Below are 22,633 nucleotides of genomic sequence, written 5' to 3'. Positions count from 1 at the left end.
CAGGTTAGAAAAATAGATTCAATTTTTATGAATCTTTAGAGACTTTGGGCCTCATTCCGACCCTGGCGGTCATGGACCGCCAGGGCCGGGGACGGAGGAAGCACTGCCAACAGGCTGGCGGTGCTTCATGGGCAATTCTGACCGCGGCGGTAAAGCCGCGGTCAGAAAAGGGCAACCGGCGGTTTCCCGCCGGTTTACCCCTGCCCCAAAGAATCCTCCATGGCGGCGCTGCTCGCAGCACCGCCATGGGGATTCCGACCCCCTTCCCGCCATCCTGGTCCTGGCGGTAAAAACCGCCTAGCAGACACTGAAAATCGCGACGGGTGTCACTGCACCCGTCGCACCCCTTCAACTCCGCCGGCTCCATTCGGAGCCGGCTTCATTGTTGAAGGGGCTTTCCCACTGGGCCGGCGGCCTTCTGGGGGTCGCCCGCCGACCCAGCGGGAAAGTCAGAATGACCGCCTTTATTTTCAAAATCCACCAAGAGTTCCAGAGATATATAATTTCAAAGGAATAAATAACTTTAGCATCACCCGCAAACAAGCATTGATCAACAAAAGCTTTAGAAGCTTGAAAAGTTAGTTCAGCAACTCCGGCCCGAGTTGGGCGACCAAGTCCTGAAGAACCGGGGGCCAGAGAGGATACTTTGAACAATTACCTAGCCACCAGAGTGTTTTTGAGCAAGATCCAAACTTTACAGGATGACCACCATAGACGATAATGGAATGGTCCTGATGCTGAGGAATGCAAACTCAAACCTGATACTGATGCTGTGCGGACTATGGGGGTGAAGTCCGGTTGAGTCCTTGGTCCACAAGTGAGTGGTGGTGACTTTGTCCATAGAATTCGGGGTCCCACAAAGTCCCCTATGCAGGGTTCCAAGGACTGCTGATGCAGACCCTACGCTTTTGTAACACAGCAGTCACAGGGCATTTCTTTGGTGGAGGCTGGTGTCCGTCTTTGGTGATGAACGCAGTCACAATCAACACTCACAAGTCCAGCAGACACGGGTGCATCTTTTGGCTATCTCTGAATTGTCCTTGGGGAAGCCCGGTGTCCTGTAGTGGCAAGACTCCTGCGAGGCTACCAGAGGTGTCTTGTCTCTTTCAGCTTTAATGTCCCCAGTGCTGTTTTGGGGGCCAGTCAACTGACCCCTCGAGAGACTGCTTTGAACTGGGGACGAGCATCAGTGTTTCCACAAGCTAGGCATTCAGAACAGGGTCCAAATTCCACTAGACCAAAGTGCAGCAGTTGCAGACTCACTTTGTGCGCTTCCAACGGGTTCAGAGTGTGGTCTCCTTGTTGTGGAGTTTCCAAGTCCAGTGAGTGCTGAGGGACAACGTGCCAGGGGTGCCATGATTATTCCAGAACAATACCCTTAGGGGACCATGTGGTCACTAGCCGATGGGTTACTGGGTTCTCTCCTACCTAGTGACAAAGTTCCTGTGATGTGAGGCATCTGGCTAACCCAGAATGCCACATTCTTGCCTCCTTTAAGATGGCACGACTCTCCCTGTGTGGCTACCTGGGGACAACACGTGAAAGGTAAAACCAGTTTCGGGGCGAGTTTCCGCTCTCTGGCCCTGTCTCCACGTGCCCCAAGATAACTATAACTCACACCCCTGCCATGCACAGTTTTCTGCTAAATAATTTTACGGCAAATGTTACATTGATATTATCAATGATGTTATCAAAAATTTCATGAGTGATGTAATATATGGGGTAATTAGCAGTGCATGGCGAAGGCTCAAGTTATAATTACCTTTGGGGCACGAGTTATAGTTACTTGAACTAACCGTAACTATAAATGATGAATATCTATGGTTTTGTGCGAGTAAATTCAAATCCTAACTATAACGTTCCTGTAACCTTTGTTTTTTTTTAAGTGAATTTGTATTATTTTAATTCTATTTCCTAACTATAACATTCCTGTAACCTTTGTTTTTTTCAGTGAATTTCTATGTTTTTGTAAATGTAAAGTAATATGAATTACTATATGTTAGTGCAACCACCAGCCAGGCCTTGTGGCCAACCCCCTATAACCACCCAAACCTGCATGCATAAGTCTCTGAGTGGGTCTGTGTGTGTGTGAGTACCTCAGTGGGCCTGTGATTAGGTGCATGGGTCTCTGAGTGGGTCTGTGAGTGGGCACCTGAGACTGAGTAGATGTGTGAGTGGGTGCATGACTGAGTGGGTCTGTGACTAGGTGTGTGAGTGTCTCAGTGGGTTTGTAAGTGTCTGAGTGGGTCTGTGAGTGGGAGAATGAGTCTGTGAGTGGGTATGCCAGTGTCTGAGTGGGTCTGTGAGTGTGTGAATGAGTCGCTGAGGGGGTCTGTGAGGGGTGCCTGAGTGGGTCTGAAAGTGGATATGTGAGTCTCTGAGCGGGTATACGAAGGGTGGGGCTGCGCTGACGGTTGTGATCAATTCACGAATATTGCATGTGGATAAAAAAAAATGATTTTCAAAATATTAAACACATCAGGGGTCCATCAAAGACCTCTATATTCCAGCCCTGTGGTCAGGGTACCTCTACCGTGACCCATTATAGTACTTTTGATTTTAATTTTCATCCCTGGGGACCGTGTCCGGTTACCTAAAATGGCAGCTGCAAATTTCTGCTCAAGTTGCAGCCAGCCAATCACAGCATTTCTGTTGTTGTGTGCATTTGTGAATTTGCCACAATAATTGTGAAAACACCATGAAGGAACCCCTGCCTTATACAAATTTATTTTTCCTTTAATATCTCGAAAACTACTGAATGGATTGACACCAAATAACAAAAAACACCATCTGTGAAACAAACTCTAGCTTTCTGCGAACTTTGGTGTAATTCTGTTCAGTGGTTCGGGCTGTAGTTGGGTTCAAAACTCTAGGGAATTAACATGGAAATGCACTTTTTTGACCTTCCTCCTTTTTTCTCAGCCCCTGTTTGACAGGTTTCACACAAAAATGTCCATGCACAACAAGAATTACCTGCACACTTACATGGGAACATTTTGTGAAGATCCATCAATCGGCGCCAAAGATATAGGCAAGTCAAAACACGCTTTTCCTATGGAAACATGGTTCTAACTATAACTACCAGTAGGTAATATATATGATTAATGCTTACCTATAATATTTTTTACCACACGTCTGTCTTTACCATGCATGCCTTTAGCACAAAAAGATAAGTATTTTAAAGGTAAATATAAACCCATTATGCATATACACATTTATTTTAAAAGGGTTTATAATCACCTGTAAAATACTTACATTTTCATGGTAAAGGCATATTCATGGTAAAAGAAAGTTGCTGTGACGGCTTTCATTGTAAAGACGCACACGTTGTTCCAAAGTCGTTGTAAAGGAATTCATGGTTAAGGCAGTCGTTATTCCATTATACAACCCAATTAGACTCACTGTGAATGTGTGAAACAGTCTGAAAGCTCTGCCCTTCAGAGTCAAGGCATACTACCTTCAGACATATACAAGCTGTGTCCAGGATCTGTTTCCAGAACTTAAAATCCACCGCTATCTCAGTGACACAATTCCAAAGCAATGCCTCATAGAAAGGTAGGATTTGTTCTTTAGCTCTTGGTTGATGCCAGTGATTGTTAGACCCTGCAGGTCACTTACTGTATTTGGATACGTTTCATCTTCCTGACTTATCTTCCTATTCATTCGAGTCGATAAAATAAGTTCAGTAGAGCTTGAGTAATACTAAAAGCGGTTATCAAGCCCTTGAGACCTCAGTATTTTAGCCTTTGTTAAAAGATCAGTTATGAATACTATTACTTTGAAATCTACACATAGTAAACAAACCCATAAATATCTAAATTGACGTCTATAAATCAAGTTTGCTGGATAATGATTTGGGGCTTTAAAAGACTAGTGTTCGCCTTTAAAGCTGCCTACGGGCTTAAGTATTCTGTCTATCTAAATTGAGATGCATCCATTAGAAACAGGTGGCTGAACTAGGGGTACCCACAGTCCTACTCCATTGGGTAATATTTAGACCTCAAAGTGATGTTGATGATAGGGCTTCTGAAATGTTAAATGAGACTAAAGAAAATAAATATATGAGAAAAAACATAGGAGAGCCTTCTTACCTTGATCTCAAAGTGATTCACATCACCTGTAAATGGGAGCCTGCGAAAGGAGATCAGTGCATTGACGTTAGGTGAGATTGTTTCTGGGTCTAGCGGCTCTCGAACAATTACTGGAGCCTTGAATGGCTCTACTTTGGGTAGCTTCTTCAATGTTTTTTCCTGCTCCTCACGGTGGGTGGAGAGATAATGGAGCTGGAAGGTGCGGCACAGCAACAGGTTCATGACTTGGACCTTAACAAGGCAGGACAGAGATACTGTTTTAGTTGAAAAACAAACACTGATGCAAAACATAAATCAACTAGAGAAAGGTCCAAAACCCATGTAACAGAAATAACACTAAAAAACTCTCATCAAGCTGATGTAGAAGATAGAAACGTCTAGACACTCAATAATGTAATTCTAATGCAATAAAATGTACAAGCAGGCTTGTTAAAGGACAATGCATGCATTGGATATTCGTTCAAACCATCACTTAGGATAAGGATAATTTGACAGCTAATCAACCCTGCAAATGCATCAGAGTCATATATTACACAACTGCCAAACCTGATACTAAGTCAACCAATGAACTATGCAGATGTTGAATCCTGTAAACACAAATCACTTAGACAAAATTCATACACTCCTATCAACCTACAATAGAGGATGAGGAAAAGTTATAGAAAAACAACCAACCAATGATGAAAGCACCAACTCTATGCAATATAATTAATCTGTGATGTGGATCCTGATACTTCTAATTATATGCAGCCAATAAGCACTCCTCCAAAAGCAAACAAACAAGTGACCCAAAATCTACCAACTAAAAAAAAGTTCATAATGAGTTCCTCATAATATGAGCTAACCAGTGAGGCAGATCCTAGCTCCTCAAAATACTACCTGGTAATGATGCTAAAAAAGGAAGACTATTTAAAGTGAGGTCTAACAACATCAGAAAAAAGGCCATCCAAAGAAAAGCAAAAGTGCCTGAGAAGGAACAAACTAGATACAAAAATTGGAGTACAAATTAAAAAACCTAATAAGGCCCTAAATGCAAGTTGCACTGTACTGTGGTGGTTTTACTGTTTCCGCACAGTACAATCGCACAAGTAGAGTAAAGGTACATGGAATGGGGAATTACTAGGTGGAGCCCCAAAGAATACCCTATTCTATTTGGTTTTACGGCATACATTTATCACATGCTCTGCACAAGTAGTAAATGTATGTGGTGCCCAAAGTGTGGGGTGAAAGGTGAGGGAGAGGGATGGGTGGACCTGCAGGGAAGTTTTTTTTTGTTTTTTTTAATTAGCGGGAGAAGCATTTCTGTTAGAAATGGGGTCTTTGGTTGGCAGTCAGGTTACCCCCTGTCCAAGCAAGGACCCTCACTCTAGTCAGGGTAAAGGAGAATCACCCTCAGCTAACCCCCACTCACCCCCTTGGTAGCTTGGCACGAGCAGGCAGGATTACCTTCAGAGACCAGGTGTAAAGTATTTTAACCAAACACACAGTAATATAGTAAAAACAGCACAAAATGACTTCACACAGGTTTAGAAGAATAGCCAATATTTATTTACACAAAATAAGACCAAAATGACAAAAAACCGACATACACAAGTCAAGTTATGAATTTTTCAAGATTAAACTAAAAAAACAGCACTTAGAAACACAAAATGCTAAGATGACGTGATAACACGGGGTTGTAACAGAGTCGTTCCCAACAATCTGACCCCCAAAGGCGCCGGGTATGGAGTCACGCAGACCCCCAGGTACAGTACCTCAGTAAAGTGTGAAAACAAGTTGCTGGATACGAGGTGGTGTCGGTTCCGGTGCTGCGGGGCAAAGGAGCTGATGCGTCACAAAGAGGCATCGGGTCCTTGCTACGGAGCGGTGGAAGTGAGGAGGCATCAGTGCAAAGTGTTGAATCCACGCACTTCAGGCGGAGTCGATTTCCGGCAGTCACGATGTGGTGTGGTGACTTCCACGGAGTCGTGGACTTCGGTGGGGCTGTGGCGGTGTCGGGCCTGGGAGGGTCATCGCACTCCAGCGAGGACCACAGAGTCGGTTGCAGGCGGCGTCATGGGATTCGGCAGCTGCTTCGGCCCAGAGTCGTCTGAAGTCAGTTTTCTTGGATTTTCACCAGCTTCTCCTTTCAAAGGCCCAGGGACTGGATAGGGTACCACTTGTCAGTGCAGGAGTCTCAGCAGAGAGTCCAGGTGCTGGTAGGGGAAGTCCTTGATGGCCCTGAGACTTCGGAACAGGGGGCAAGCTCTGTCCAAGCCCTTGGAGATTCTTCTCAAGCAGGAATATACCACAAAGTCCAGTCTTTGTCCTCTTTCACAGGCAGAAGCAGCAACTGCAGAACAGCCCAACAAAGCACAGTCACAGACTTGCAGCACTTCTCCTCAGCTCTTCAGCCCTTCTCCTAGGCAGAGGTTCCTCTTGATGCCAGAAGTGATCTAATCTTCAGGGGTTTGGGGTGCTATTATACCCCTTTCTGCCTTTGAAGTAGGCCTACTTCAAAGGAAAGTCTCTCTTGTTTGTAAGATCCTGCCTTGCCCATGCCAGGCCCCGGCACACACCAGAGGATTGGAGACTGCATTGTGTGAGGGCAGGCACAGCCGTTTCAGGTGTACATGACCACTCCTTCCCTCCCTCCTAGCACAAATGGCTCACCAGGATATGCAGACTACACCCCAGCTCCTGTTGTGTCACTGTCTAGAGAGAGGTGCAAACAGCCCAACTGTCAAACTGACCCAGGCAGGGAATCCACAAACAGGCAGAGTCACAGAATGCTTTAAGCAAGAAAATGCCTACTTTCTAAAAGTGGCATTTTCAAACACACAATCTAAAAACCAACTTCACTAAAAGATGTATTTTTTAATTGTGAGCTCAGAGACCTTAAACTCCATATTTCCATCTGCTCCCTAAGGGAATCTGCACTTTATTAATATGCGTAGGCACCTCCCATATTAACCTGTGAGACAGATAGGCCTTGCAACAGTGAAAAACGAATTTGGCAGTATTTCACTTTTACGAAATGTAAAACACATAACTGCATGTCCCACCTTTTACGTACACTGCACCCTCCCCATGGGGATACCTAGGGCCTACCTTATTGGTGACATATGTATAAAAAGGGAAGGTTTAGGCCTAGCAAGTGGGTACACTTGCCAAGTAGAATTGGCAGTTTAAAACTGCACTCACAGACACTGCAGTGGCAGGTCTGAGCCATGTTTACAGGGCTACTGATGTGGGTGGCACAACCAGTGCTGCAGGTCCACTAATAGCATTTGATTTACAGGCACTGAACACCTCTAGTGCACTGTACTAGGGATGTACTAGTAAATCAAATATGCCAATCATGGAAAGCCAATTACACATACATTTTACATAGGATCACTTGCACTTTAGCACTGGATGTCAGTGGTAAAGTGCCCTGAGGCATTTGCTGTGCAATTTTAAGGAATCGCAAAAATTGAGACCCCATTTAGAGAATCGCAAGTTGCGATTCTCTAAATAGGAAACCGCAAATAGGGAATTCCTATTTGCGATTTCCAAAGCACATGTATCAAGCATTTCCTAAATGCAAACTGGGCATTTTTAGGAAATGGAATTACCACCGAATCCAATTTGGTGGTAAGCATGTACAATTTTTAAAAATGCATTATAAGTGCATTTTTAAAAATGATAAGTGGAGCACACATGCCCCTAGGCTATGTGTGCGCTTCACATGCCCGCAAATATTTTTTTGGGGTGCATCAAAGGGGGCCTTAGGCCCCCAGCAGCCTGGGGTTTGCGCTACCTAATTTGCGAATTCCTAACTGGAATTCAATAATTAGGTAATGCAAGACCATTCGTACCTATGGGCCTCCAGGCCCCCAGGGATGAATGGAGTCCCATTCCCTAATTGCGATTCGGTAATAGAGATTGCAAATCGGTAATAGCGATTTCTTAAAATTTGCAATTTCCATACATCCCATTTTGAATTTCTTAAATAGCGAGTTCTTAAAATTTGCTATTTAAGAAATGCAAACCGGGAGTTAACTCCAACTTTGGCTCTTTGTTCCGAGTCAGAGCCTCGAGGTCGAATGAAATTACAGTCACCTCGATAGGATACAGCCCAAGATTTACACACTCAAATATGATGTTTTGGAGCAACTCAAATGCAATGTATAAGATATATTGGATTTCATGTAAAACATACAGAAACATTAGTCACCTACCTCACTAGGCTGGCTACCAATGAAGAGGTGACAAAAGATCTCCTGAGGTGGACTTTGTGGATTTCGAGCTACAAAAGCAAACTGGCGATCTGCTGGTCGGCATGTAGTACAGAAGATGCGTTTGAGTGCATGGGCCATTAGGAGAGTCTGCAGTGTAAAAGAACAGCTTGAAAAATCTGTAACAGCATTAAAGAGTCAAATGATCCCCAAAGGGAGGAAATATAGAAAAACATCCAACACAACCCCACTCTGTCATGGCTTCAGGTGACAGAAACATTTAAACCACTCACAGAAGGGCAACAAAATAATTTATTGTTAATGGTTATTTTTAGCAGGGGTACTAACAATGGTTTCTACAGGGGCAAACAACTGGCTTTTTGGCCAAGGACCACACTGAACCTTAGTCACTACCTAACTCTTCCTTAACAAATTAATAACCATTGTTTAATGACAGAAGGTTTACTTGCAATCTTTTTGTGGCTTGTTGTTCTTTAATATCAATTGTGAATGTAGGGTGCAGGCTTTCTAAAAGTGCATATGGCCAGTAACATTGACTAAAATATGGTTACATTTTAATATCATTTTCTAGACTAGAGCATTATAGAATGATAAAGGGTGCATTTAAAATGTGTTGGACTAACACATTTTTTTAAAAAGGGGGTTGTAATATTGCTACAGAAAGTAAAATGGTTTTAAAGATAATGTGAAGGGACTGTTTATCAAAGAATCTTTCAGAAAAAAATGTATAAAAAAATATGGATTTTGAAAGCTGGTATCATTGGTAAAACATGACAGAATATAAAACTCACTTTTAAGTGTATTGGGATTTGTGGGTTCCACTCAAGGAATTTTTGAAAAAGTCGCATAATAGTGCCTACTAAAAAGGACTAAAACCTGATGGGAATTAAAACCCAATGCACATACATTTTAGAGTTCACTTCAAGGACTTTTAGAAATGATTACAAAATGTTGCATTTTTAAGCACTTTGAAAAATTAGATTAGATTTTAAACATACAGAGACCAATGAAGATTCTTCTTTTTCCCCCCAAATAAAGCCAATATTGCCAATGTTCAAAAGGTTACACCCGAATCCACCTGCCCAGCTGCATATATCATCGCCACATGACGGACCTTCAGGTCTGAAAAGTGATTAGTGGTATATCCTCAACGTTTCACAGCTTTCCTCAAATATAATCCTCAGCCTCATCCTTCCATGCCCTCCACAGGTCCTACACATCTCATTTTGCGTGAAGAAAAGTATTGTAAATTTGCAGCATCTGTGGTCGATATGTGGTCCATTACTGTCAAGCCAAGAGTCTGAGCTGTTGATCCTCTGGATAAACAACAGAGGGGAAGAGACAACAAGGGGGAAACCATACACACCCTACCCTCATTTTGTCAGTCCCTACCCCCAATTGTGCTTTGAAAATAAAATTAAATTACTTAGGGGGTGATTCTGATTCTGGCGGGCGGCGGAGGCCGCCCGCCAGAATTCCGCCCCCAAAATACCGCGCCGCAGTCAAAAGACCGCGGCGGGTATTTCAAGTTTTCCCCTGGGCTGGCGGGCGGCCGCCAAAAGGCCGCCCGCCAGCCCAGGGGAAAACGACCTTCCCACGAGGATGCCGGCTCGTAATCGAGCCGGCGGAGTGGGAAGGTGCGACGGGTGCATTTGCACCCGTCGCGTATTTCACTGTCTGCCAAGCAGACAGTGAAATACTTGTAGGGGCCCTCTTACGGGGGCCCCTGCAGTGCCCATGCCAGTGGCATGGGCACTGCAGGGGCCCCGCGACCCCCCCTACCGCCATCCGGTTCCTGGATGGCGGTAGGGGGGGTCGGAATCCCCTCGGCGGCGCAGCTAGCTGCGCCGCCTTGGAGGATTCAACAGGGCAGCGGTACACTGGCGGGAGACCGCCAGTGTTGCCGGTCTGACCGCGGCTTTACCGCCGCGGTCAGAATGCCCTGCGGGGCACCGCCGGCCTGTCGGCGGTGCTCCCGCCGACCCTGGCCCCGGCGGTCTAAGACCGCCGGGGTCAGAATCACCCCCTTAGTGTCCTGCCACCCACCTTCACCACCCTTCCCCTCCCAAAAGGGCAAATTATTCCTAGCATTTGCCACCATCTCAGAACACCCTTGAGACACCACCCATCTAGCAATAACACCACCAAAACTCGGCATTCTTCCACCCTCTGCAGCTTCTCTCCCCTACACTCTTTAAGCCACATTCTGTGCAAGTGGTTCAGTGAACGAAAAACTGTCAGCGAGGCCTGGAATCCCATGGCTCTGATGTGACCCTCACTGACATAGAAAGAGTGTCAGTGGCATTCTCCTGTCTTTCTTGAGTCTGTGGAGATGCAAAGGAACGCAGATGAGACAGAAGACAAACAACCGGCAATCCACTGCTTTGGAGTGGTGTTGCGTAACCCAGGTGAGTTGAGGGAATCGCAGGGAGGTACACCCTTTCTTGGTGACATAGCAGCACTGATTCATAGAGGTGGGACAGTCAAAAAATTAACAAATAGTGCTGAGCTGGAGCCGAGCAAGAGGTCTGGCTTGGCTTTAGGAGCATGAGCCAAGCCATTAAAATGTTTGGCATGTAAATCATGCCACGAACATCATGTAAATATAGGATAAGGCTCAGGAATGTGTCACTTTAGTATATCATATCATAAGTATATTGAGTGGCAATTATTAGAAGTGAGTTTCTATAGATGAAATTTGAAACGAAACCTTCTGCCCTGAAGACGATGCCATTAGCAAACCAAGTGAGGCAAGTCAGGTGCCATGTGCCCCCGATATTTGGTTTAGGGTGTTATTACAGATGGAGCAAAATACCTAGAATCAAACAGTTAATCGAGCAAGGAAACTGGGATTGATCACACAATTTTCCTGGTTCCCAATTGTGTAATGCAGCCACTAGACTGGCATCCCTTTTACTTCAAAGGTTCCCTTTTTACTTCAAATGGTAATGCTCTATGTTTATTCATTTGCACGTTATTACATGCTAAATCGTGTTGGCTGAAGCAGCCTTTCTCTATAAAATGACAAACTTAAGGGAAGGCTGGTTGATCGTAATGATGTCACCAGTGTTTCCTGGCTTTAGGAGTGCCTCAACACTACAGCAAGGGCAATTACAGGTTGAGCAAAACAAAAGATGGGGAAAATCCAACATCATGACACATCTTCACATCAATAAAAGTGACTGCAGTGGCAGAGCTCCCACTGTGAATGCTAATAATTTAGCTTCTGAAAGCTAAGCTGTGTGCAGAAAGGCTGTACTGTCTGTAGTGCCCCCGTGTGTGTAATGGCTGCTCTGAGCAACACCTCTGCTGAAGGAGGTGCATTGTTCGGATAAAATACAGAGTTAAAAATATCGGGAGACAGAATATTGGAAATTAAATGAGACACACAAATATTATGATGCACAAATATTAACAAAATAATATAATTTCTTGGGGTAAGTCATATGGTTTTGAATAGTTTTATAGTTTTAAATAATATTGATGTTTTAATATTGTTTTCACGAATATAAAAAATATTGTTTTTTTAATTATTTTACTGTGTTTCAGTTGATATATTAATGTTATGTATTACTATTGTTTATATCAATGTTATGAATCCCTTTTAAATTATGGCCTACAATTTTAGGTGATTTCGATTTTTTATTTCATTTTTATTAGTAATCTATAATGTAGAAGGTTGTTCGGTTTGTTGGGGGGATAGGGTGGGGAGTTAATTAGATAATAATTAAGGATTATTTAATAAATGTTATTACATTATATGATTGATAGTTATGTAGATTATGTAATACTGATCTATTTTCATTATATGTTTTTTGACAGGCTGTTAGGTTTGTAAGGGTATAGGTGGGAAGTTAATTAAGTCATAATTAACAATTAGTTATTGATTGTTAATTATTCAAATTATGAAATATTTATTTTACTTATATTGTATTGTGGGCAGCTAGGTTTGTAGGGGTGTAGGATTGGAAGTTAATTAATAATGTATTAATAAATATTTATTATTGATAATCCTTTTTTATTGAATAGTAATTATGTTTGTTTACATGTTTTAGGTTTTTTATTCATTTACAATTTATGTTAATTAATATGTTTTATATTAAGAGTTCAATATTTTTATACATTCATGGGGTTACTCTTATTTGTATCATATTTGAAGTAGGGGCAATAGAATGTTAATTTTTGGCCTAATAGTCATGAACCAGAACACACCTCGTCATTGTTTTCCAGCCCCAGTTTCCTGCTGGTTAACTCGTATTGTATATTATATAAAGCACACGTCTTCACCCCACTACCAATCACAGTTGCAGAGCACAGCACAAGAGTACCACTTTGATCATCATGCAAAATACCAAAACAGGTCTCACACAGGCTAATCAACAATTTGAGATCCTTCAAGCCAATCACAACAGTGTATTGTGCCACAAGTCTACTACTGCATGTCGGTGCCTTGTTAAGGAAGTGAAATACAAACACAACGGTTGACACCAGTTCCACAGTAGGTATCAATGAATGAGACAAAGGGGCCCAAAATATCTTGCCAGTGTGGTATATAATCTCAGCATCTTCTAGCTCAACAAAGACAAAACCAAAGTCCTTAACTTCGGTAACAACCACTCCCCCTGGGATGCCTCTTGTGGCCTTCCGAACTTGGCCTCCCACACACCCCTACAGACATGCCAAGAACCACAGGCCATCCCGGACATCAACTTCTCCATGAGCAGACAGATCAACGCAGTTGCCACATCATGATTCCACATCCTGCGAATGCTACGCAAGATTTTCAAGTGGATCTCACTTAACACCAGACAGACAAAAAGTCTCCCAGGACCTTATCACAAGTAGAGTTGACTACAGAAACGCACTCTACTTCGGAATTCCAGCCCATGTTCTATGCTGCCTCCAAACCACCCAGAATGCCGCTACCAGACTCACCCTGATCTGCCAACAAAATAACCACATCTCTCCACACTTCAACTATGTCCACTGCCTCCTAGTCCAGGAAAGATGTGCATTCAGGCTATTCACCCATTCCTACAAACCTCTCCATAACACCAGTCCAGTGTACCTTAGCCACTCCCTCAACCTCGACCAACCCACCAGACACCTTCAATCTGCGTCCCAGTCAAGAGCTCACATCAAGAAGGTCTGAACTGGAGGACGCTCCTTCTCATACCTCACAGCCAAGACCCGGGACAACCAACCTGCAACACCTCGGAACCTCTCCCTCGTTCATGGGCTTCCAAAGGAACCTCAAGACAAGACTCGTCCACACAAACAGGCATGATCTCCTTCCACCCCTCTAGGCCTCACTTAATGTAGCCAATGAATAAAATATTAAAAATTGAAAACTCCAGAAAAGCGCATTTACCAAAAATACTAGAAACATCAAAATATATTTAAAAATAAAAACAAATATTATTAAGTATAAAAAATAAAACAATACTATAAAATGTATGTATCCATATTATGAAAACTATTGGAGTGTAAGAATATTATAAATACTATTCTCGCTATAGTTTATGCAACAGCAGGGAAAGTGTGGGACTAGTTAGATTTCCTATTTGCTGTTCCTTCATCAGTCAGTGCAACAGCAGAGAAGGTGTTGGACTTTGGAGTGGTTTCATTTACTATTCCCCCTTCCAATCTAAGCAACAGTAGGGAAAGCACTGGACTTCAGAGGGCTGAAATTTACTATTCCCACTTTAGTCTAAACAATAGTAGGGGAAGTGTTGGACTAGAGGTAAATTTAGTATTCCCACTCCAATCTGTACAACAGTAGGAAATGTGCTGGACTTAGGGGGACAGGGGGTGAAATTTACTAATCCTACTCCAAACAACACAACAGTAGGGAAAGTGTTGAACTTTGTAGGAGTGACATTTAATCTTCTCACTCTAAACAGGACAACAGGAGGAAACATATTGGATTTTGGAGGGGTAAAATATACTATTCCCACTGCAAACAGTGCAACATGAGGGAAAGTGTTGGACTTTGGAGGGATACAATTTACTATTCCCACTCCAGTCTGTGCAACAGTAGGGAAAGCGTTGGATTTCGGAGGGGTGAAATGTACTATTCCTACTGCATTCTAAGCAAGAGCAGGGGTTTATTGATCAGAAATGGTTCCACAAGGTCAGCTGAAAGAGAAAATAATGTAAACATTTAGAGTACCAAAAACAGTAGTCTAGTGATAGTCATACCTCTCCAGCTGCACTGTACATCTTCACTCCTTGGAGGCTAAACTTTAGAATGACTGGTCGCCGACGAAGGCAGTCCTTTGAGAAATGGAGAAAGTTGTCAATGTAAGATGTGCCTAAATTCTCAAACTTCCATGTCTCAAGCGACCCTCTATTCTCATTTTTAGCAGAATGTTTGGAGTTTCTTTTACTAGGCTGTCTGTCAGAAATGCTTTACAAACAGGGACTGCCCACAGCAACAGAGAGCTGCTAGGTTGGTGACAGAAAGGAAGATAAAATATCTGCATTACTGTGACTGGGATCATTAATAGGTTATGAGGGTGTTCCACCCATCCTGGGTCTCAAAAGTTGACAATACAAATAGTAGAAAGCACTACAAAAATGTACATAACATAACTACTGAGCAAAGCGGACAATCCCCCAAATCTGATCTTTAACTACAGCAAATATTGCTTTCCTCACCTCATCATACTCCACCACTCTTTCGCCACACTTTATCACTGCTAAAATATAACACGTTCTACCATGATGAATTGTATCTGCTGATAACCACTGATTATGTTTTTGACTTCTATTATTACCTATGTACAGCCCTATGATAACCATGTTTAGATAAAGAAATAATAAATGTGTTTAGATTACGGGTGTACATCTTTACAGAGTGCATGCTTATGATAGTATATCAGAGGTAGGGAAAGTGGAAAAAACAGTCATTTGGGTATTCTAACCACATCAAAGTAGATTTGAGGGAGGTCTTGTTTCGACCTTTCAAAATAGCTATGAGGTCCAAATAGTTTCAATGGCCAGCTGAAGCTGGACCTGCATGTCCATTTTTACAGGATTCTCATACAACATCAACAAGGAAGGAAGGAAAAGTAAGTGACTTGTAATCCTAGTTCTTCTTGAGATTCTTTATGGAAGCAATGAACATTTGAGTGATTTCACCTATAAGCGCAAGCCCTCATTTTCCTTACTTTTTTCCTTTTAGAAAAGGGGGAGCAAAGTTAAGTTAAGGCTGAAAATCGGCTCTTATAGTATTCAACAATATACTTCTATTTGCATTTAGAAATGCCTCTTTTTTAAAACAAAAAATATATATTTGAGAAGAGAAATTCAAATAGTGTAGTGGGAAATACTGTTATCAAAACAATCAGTTTTCTTGCTGCTGGTCAGATAACGACAGCCCTACTACCAGAGCTTATAGTCTATTAATCTACAAGAGACTAATATGAACTATTAGACAACAAATACCATCCACACACAATTAGGTCAGTAATTTGCAAGTCATAGACAATCCCATTTATAGTAAGGATGCATAGAAAGCTGTGTGTGAGAAACATCTTTTTTTTTTTACATCTCATACAGATCTTCAACAGCTGATGTGTTTCGTCATCAATGTGACTTTCTCAAGGCTAATGGTAATGTCACAAAGGCACCAACATAGACTGCAATATTCAGGGTCTCGAGTGATGTCAAGAAGATTGTTTATGAGTTGCCTTATTGAAGTAGCCAATAATCTTGTCACAAGACAATAGAGGAGTTCTACTCTACATTCGATGTCCGCCGTTTTGTAACGTGATGGACTTCAGAGTAAGGACTTATCACGGTTTGGCACTTTGACATATTGTCTTGTGACAAGATTATTGGCTACTTCAATGAGGTAACTCATAAACAGCCCTACTGGTTTTCACTATCGTTACACTTAGGGAGTCTTCTTGAAAATTTGTCTTTGCTCATTGGAACAGGTTACAACCTTTTGGTCACTAACATCCTTACGGATTACGAGGATAGCCTGTTTTGACATATGCTATCCCATGACATCTCAATTAGAGGTATTTCTGAAATTGGAAGAGATGCAGGGCCTCTCAGAAGGAGGAGGAGCTTGATTTAGAACTATTGCCGGGCCTCTCTGACTGAGGGAGAAGAGGTAAAACTGGAATAGGAAATTATATTGGGCCTCTCAGCTGTGAGCTGAATGTCCAGCAATGGCAATGAAATGTCAGGTTTTACACGAATCTCCACCAAAGACATTCTTTATGGCAAGTGTTGCCTCCAGAACTCTGACCATCTAACCAGCTGTGGAAAATCTGTTTCCCTTTACCACAAACTCCCCTGACTCAACTACTGACCTTCAGTGACTGAATCTGCTCCTCCACCATCCACACTCTCTGCTGGGGTTCCAAGTCTGCCACAGGGAAGGAGCCAACGTACTGGAGGGACAAAGACAGTCAGCGTGTAAAGAACACATTGATATGATCTGCTTTTTGTATTGCGCTTCATACACAGTGGTGGTTTTGGCATAGCAAATTATTTCCACTGGACTGACAAGGTACTCTCACAGGCTTACAGAGCTATCAATGCAAAGGGTTAATGCTTCAATCAGGTAAATCTCCAATGCTACTCACGCAACAGAACCCTACAGACTAGCGAAGCAATTCAGCTAATTGCCCTCCTCACAAGAAGAAACACTGATAGAACCCCATTCGCCACAGATGCAGCAATGTAAAATTTCAATTCAATAAATGTCTGTGACAATTTAGAATTCATAAAGTCAGTAAAGACCTGGGTATTCCCAAATAGATGATGAACAACCACACTGACCAATAAACAGATCTAATTGCCCACACAAGGAAAGTATTAAAAGCAGAGGACTCCAAACCCATCTGAGAACTGGGAAAATCATTTCCACCACAAGGATGGTAGGCACCACTACATATTCAGTTGTCACTCACTCTACTTCAGTCCACCAGACATAAGAGCAGCTACATGACTGCAGCGACAGGAGAAATGCATTACGCTACTCATCAAGCACCACACCAAAACACTTCACCCATAAGTCACACTCACAACTCTACACTTACAGGCAGACATAAAAACAAAAAAAAGCTCAGATGTTCTATCCCTCAACTCCTCTTCACTCTGCTACATGCTTAAGCACAGCAACCAATGTTAGGATAAGAGCACTAATCTGGTGATCAAGGACAACACCTAAAAGCTTTTCCTTAGGTCACACAGCAAACCAATATCCTTCCAACCCAGCACATTCATATGGTGTAGCACGATGCCAACCCACAAACGTGATTCAGGACTCATCACGCTATGAAGCTGTATTCAATTATAACTACAATACAATGCAAAGAGCTGACTGAGCCATATTTGTATGCCATTCCAGAAATTAATGTGGCCAGATGCCACAAAATATGTCAACACTTTTGCATTGGAGCCATAGGCTCACAACCCTAGATGCCTTCATCCTTATTGTGAAAAAAGGCTTCGCACTGCTAGAGAAATGTTGTCACTTCACCAATTTTTGCTTGCTAGCCTACCCTGTCTGAAGGTTATGTAGACAGGAGCACAAGGCTTTTATGAACAGGGTTCCACACAAATTGTGCCACCCACCCATAGCTGACATGACGTCTGTCCCCTATCCAGGATATAGACAAACTGTTGGTTAGTGGCGGCTGAATTTTTGGTGCAAGGACAAAGGCCCTTTAACTCTAACCATGAAAGAGGGTCTATTTATGTCTAACTGATGATTTGACCAGGCATGCTATTACTTTTTCCTAGAACCAGTATTTTATATTCATTCAATCTTCCGAAGAATCTTTGCAGCGCCAGGAGTAACAGATGTCCCATCCGGACCCAGACTTGGAAGGTATTGTTCCTAGTAAGTTTGGATTAAAACAAAATATGTTCATTCACAGAATACCAAAAGAAGTCTCAGTGACTGGGCATCACTTGGACCACATTATAGTCCAATGTTTTGTTGCCCTCTGCGCAACAACTCCAGATAGTGAACAGCCATCTCGAAGTCGGTCGTGGTCTTGCTCCAGAAATCAACTCTTGAACCTTGGAGTAGCACTACAGCTGTATGTACCCTGGAAAACAAGCTGATGAACTGTCAAAGAGAAGAGGAATGGTGCCCTAAACTGACTGCAAGCACTCGCTGAGTTCTGCATAGAGGAAGACTGAGTGGTAAAACTGCCAAGCAGCTATCTGGATCTGCAGCCCAGCTGGCACTGCCCTCACTGACAAAACACCTGCATAACCAAAGGGTTGGGAAAGTGTTGGCACCATTAAAGACATGTGGCTGTTAATGAGCTTGCATTTCGCTTTGACCTGCCTGAAATTACAGAAGCCCCTATCTCCCTTCTCATAACAGAGAGGATCACATCTTTGCTCTGCTGACTGAGGCTGATGGCCATAATTCTGTAAATGTCTGACCTATCACCCTATGACATATGGTTCCAGAGAAATAGTGATTTAAAGATCAGACAGATCCAAATCCTAAACTGTGCTCTACTCATCTCCACCCAGGAGAGAACTGATTCAAAGAGTAGCCCCCAGTTTCATGGGTGGTCCTTCAGAACATTTAGACTGACCGTCAATCACAAAATGCTGCACTATTATGCCCTGAACTTGGATGTCAGACCTATTGCAGCCTTAGTAATCTTTCTGAAATCTGTCCAATCTGCCACTTCACCGTAAACCAGACTTTCTCAATGCCCCATTAACCATGCATAAAGAACTAGACGCCCTACCGTCATAGTTTTTTACGCTAAGGCAGCGTCAAGAAGGCCTTTTCCCCGCGCCAGATTTACAAAGTAGCACAATGCAAGCATTGAACCACTTTGTATCCCCTAACACGACATTATGCCTGCCCCAGGCATAATGTATGCAAGGGGGGCGTTGCCCTGTTGAGAGGCTCAGAAAAATGGCACAGTGAAAATTATGAGGTTTCACTGCACCATTTTTCCTGTCATTTTTAACGCTTATCCAAGGCAGGCGTTAAAGTGACGCTCCCATTGTTTCCAATGGGCCTCCCCACACATTGCTGGACTAGCACCATAAATGTTTGGCGCTAGTCAACCAATGTGCCACAATAGCGTCAAAAATGTTGACATTATTGTGCTAACGTGCGCCATGGGCTGTACTGTAAATATGTTACCACCTTGGTGATGGGGGGTGCAGGGAAGCTCAAGAAAAGTGGCGCATCATAGCTGATGCAACGCCTTTTTTGGAAATATGCCCCACTGTCTAGTTCAATTTATGATAACCAGTCGCATCCCCTTAAACTTGTGGGCTGGCATCCGGTTCTGTTTTAGCTTGTGGACTACTTGAGTAAAGTGTTCTTACAGGTGCAGTAGCTCAGGTCTAATGAGCAACCAACGTGAGCTTAGAGTTTCAAGACGAACTGCAAGGCAGCCACAGAAATAGCTGAGGATATTCACTGTGAGAAATGAATTGCTTGAATTTCAATTAACTTATGTGGCATAGTCCCCTGTGCTACCCGTAAGGCAGAACAATAAACTTTAGCATGCTGTCAATGATTGTGCTCGTGATTCAAATTACCTAAGCGATACAGACATTTTCAGGGTCAAATATTAGCTCTGGGACATGCATGGACCTTTTTGGTTTCCCTTGTTGTGCTTAGTTTTAACTGCTCGGCTTTACCTACTTGTAACTAAAGCCTTTTGTAAAATAAAAGCAGTTACTGTAAATTGAGAATGTTTGTGTAATTACTTTTCTCACTGTATATGAATTTCAAACTTATTATCAGCTCATGGAATAAGCCTTGACTGTTTGGCCTTGCTACCTCTGGCGTGTCAAAGCCATAAAGGAGGTATGTGATGATTCAAATGGAGTGCCAATAGCACCAGAAGCCTCGGGTAAGAGGTGGGTGACAGTACCCATCAGAGATACAACCAGTAACCAGTGACTGACCCAAATCCTAGAAGAAAGGCATGGCATTCAATCCATTTAAAAAAATGGGGGACCTTGGTCAGAAAAAACTGCAAAGCCAACGAATCAGACTTGCCTACAATATACAAAGTAGGCACTGGCGTAACAAAGGTCCCCATAGTCCCAGAGGGGGGGCGGGATCTGAGCTCCTGATGACCCCCTCAGTACACTACACTAGCCTGAGAGCTCCTGAGTGAGTTCGGAGTGGGGGCCCCCCTCAAGTTTCGTTACGGCACTGGGTGGCACCATTATTGCATACGCTTGAAATTGTAAATCAGAAAGACGTTGTAGACGCTTGATCTGCAACAAACAATGTTTTGAATGCACAATATCACCGTTCACCAAACTCCTTGTCTTTGATAGTTTGGAATTCATTAGCGCTGACGGCAGACAGCTACGTCTGCCTAATGTAGCCTGCCCTTTAGTTCACTCAGTTACTAGCCTCCACAAGCATTCTGGTACATATGTACAAGGGGTGTGTGCCAGGGAGCTTGCACAGCTTAGCTACTGATGGGACATGACTTGAGCTCAACAGTTCGTCTGCCCAACCACTGAGGCAACTAAAGGGAACAAATATTAGGTTAAAACTACAGAGAGGCTATGATAATAAAACAGATCATTCAACCTACAATCGGAATAATTCCAGCAACAATTTTGTGATGTGGGATGTGGCTTCGTGCAGACCATGACGGTTGCAATGTGAGGAAGCTCCATGGGCCCGATGTAGGAAAGGGTTTGCGCCTCGCAAACGGCGAAAAACGCCATTTGCGAGGTGCAAAAGCCTCTCCGCTATGCAGAAATGCATTTTGCGACTCGGATCCGACTCGCAAAATGCATTTCCGACTCGCAAATAGGAAGGGGTGTTCCCTTCGTATTTGCAACTCGCAATGCTATGCAATTTCATTTGCGACCGCTTAATCGCAGTTACCATCCACTTGAAGTGGATGGTAACCCAGTCGCAAATGGGAAGGGGTCCCCATAGGACCCCTTCCCCTTTGTGAATGGAAACAAAAATAATTTTTCAGAGCAGGTAGTGGTCCTATAGACCACTGCCTGCTCTGAAAAATACCGAAACAAAAGGTTTCGGTATTTTTTCTAAGTGCAGCTCGTTTTCCTTTAAGGAAAACGGGCTGCAGATAGAAAAAAAAAACTGCTTTATTAAAATGCAGTCACGGACATGGTGGTCTGCTGTCTCCAGCAGGCCACCATCCCCGTGAGTGCCCATACTCGCAATGGGGTCGCAAACTGCGACCCACCTCATTAATATTAATGAGGTGGGTCTTTGCGACCCCATTGCGAGTTGCAGAAGGTGTCTGAGACACCTTTCTGCATAGCGAATTGCGACTTGCAATTTGCGAGTTGCACGGACTCGCAAATTGCAAGTTGCAATTTGCTTTTTTGCTACATCTGGCCTTATGTTCCTAACTCAAATGCTCTAATTATCCAGCCAATAATCCGCCCTTTACAATGTTAATCTGCGACGCCTGAGTTCCCCGGGTGATTGCAGATCGCTCATCCTGCTTGTAACTTGTTTCGGACTCCCTATCCCCTGCTAGTGCGAGACGCGAGTGAGCGGACTACACTGAGGGAGGTTGCCACTGTGTGACAAGGTGGCCAAGACCAAGGGGCCTGCTGCAACGTTACCCACCTCACCAAACGGGTATATGCGGAGAAGAGGAGGTCTACGGAGGTGAGGGTGAAGGAGATGAGCCTCGGCGAGCCTTTGAGGCACAGTGGGTGCCTGAGGCAGAGACTTGACTACACACTGGATGGTGTTGCCGGGTGGAGAGGGGAGAGAGCCGTGCCACGGACCTGGAGGGGTAGTCCTGGGGCATTTCGGCGTGGCAAAATTGGATCTTGAGAATGGAGATGAGGGTGCGCCGGCCCGGGCCAACGTTCTGTGGACCTGAGGGAGTACAGAGACTTTAGGAACGGCCCTATCTTCAAGAGTGGAGAGGCTGCTGAGTTTGGAGAGGGCCTGGTGGTGCCCTTCCCTCCACCACCACCCATGGACATACTTTGATTGCCTGTTGCCCCGTCTCTCATCTGCCTTGTCCTCCGTGGGTCACTCTCGGGCCCCAAATACCCTGAGAGGTACTGTGCTTCACATGGATACATTAGCCTGACAAGGAGGGTAGTGCCTGGGCGGGGAGTCCCTGAGCAGGGGAAGCTGATAGCCCGATTCAGGACACTGGCTGTGATCTCAGCGAGGCATAATGGACGTGCACAGAGAGACTTCTGGGGAGTTATGAGGCGACACTTGGGTGCTGCATAGCTGATGCAGTGTGACTTCATACCGCAGTGAGATATCTCAAGTGACAGGAAGCAGCCTAAGGCAATACTATTACAAACAAGGCCCTTAAAATACAAATTACTCCCAGC

At 43.6% G+C, this 22,633-nt stretch overlaps 1 protein-coding gene across 4 annotated transcripts in view; it reads right to left on the bottom strand.

The window, feature by feature from the left end:
- SH2D5 (SH2 domain containing 5) overlaps positions 1 to 22,633 on the bottom strand; it is a 195,693-nt gene that overhangs the window by 28,818 nt on the left and 144,242 nt on the right. For 3 of the 4 annotated variants that reach the window (XM_069240028.1, XM_069240032.1, XM_069240027.1), the window contains 4 exons: positions 16,639 to 16,719; positions 14,513 to 14,587; positions 8,294 to 8,440; positions 4,092 to 4,322 (listed from right to left, as the gene is read on the bottom strand). In XM_069240028.1, the coding sequence (XP_069096129.1) occupies positions 4,092 to 4,322; positions 8,294 to 8,440; positions 14,513 to 14,587; positions 16,639 to 16,719 (534 nt within the window). The remainder of the gene's footprint in view (positions 1 to 4,091; positions 4,323 to 8,293; positions 8,441 to 14,512; positions 14,588 to 16,638; positions 16,720 to 22,633) is intronic. The other variant, XM_069240031.1, reaches the window with a different exon arrangement.

Source organism: Pleurodeles waltl, chromosome 6 (genome assembly GCF_031143425.1).
Source record: "Pleurodeles waltl isolate 20211129_DDA chromosome 6, aPleWal1.hap1.20221129, whole genome shotgun sequence".
Lineage (NCBI taxonomy): Eukaryota > Metazoa > Chordata > Amphibia > Caudata > Salamandridae > Pleurodeles > Pleurodeles waltl.
This window is presented reverse-complemented; position numbering and strand designations above follow the sequence as displayed.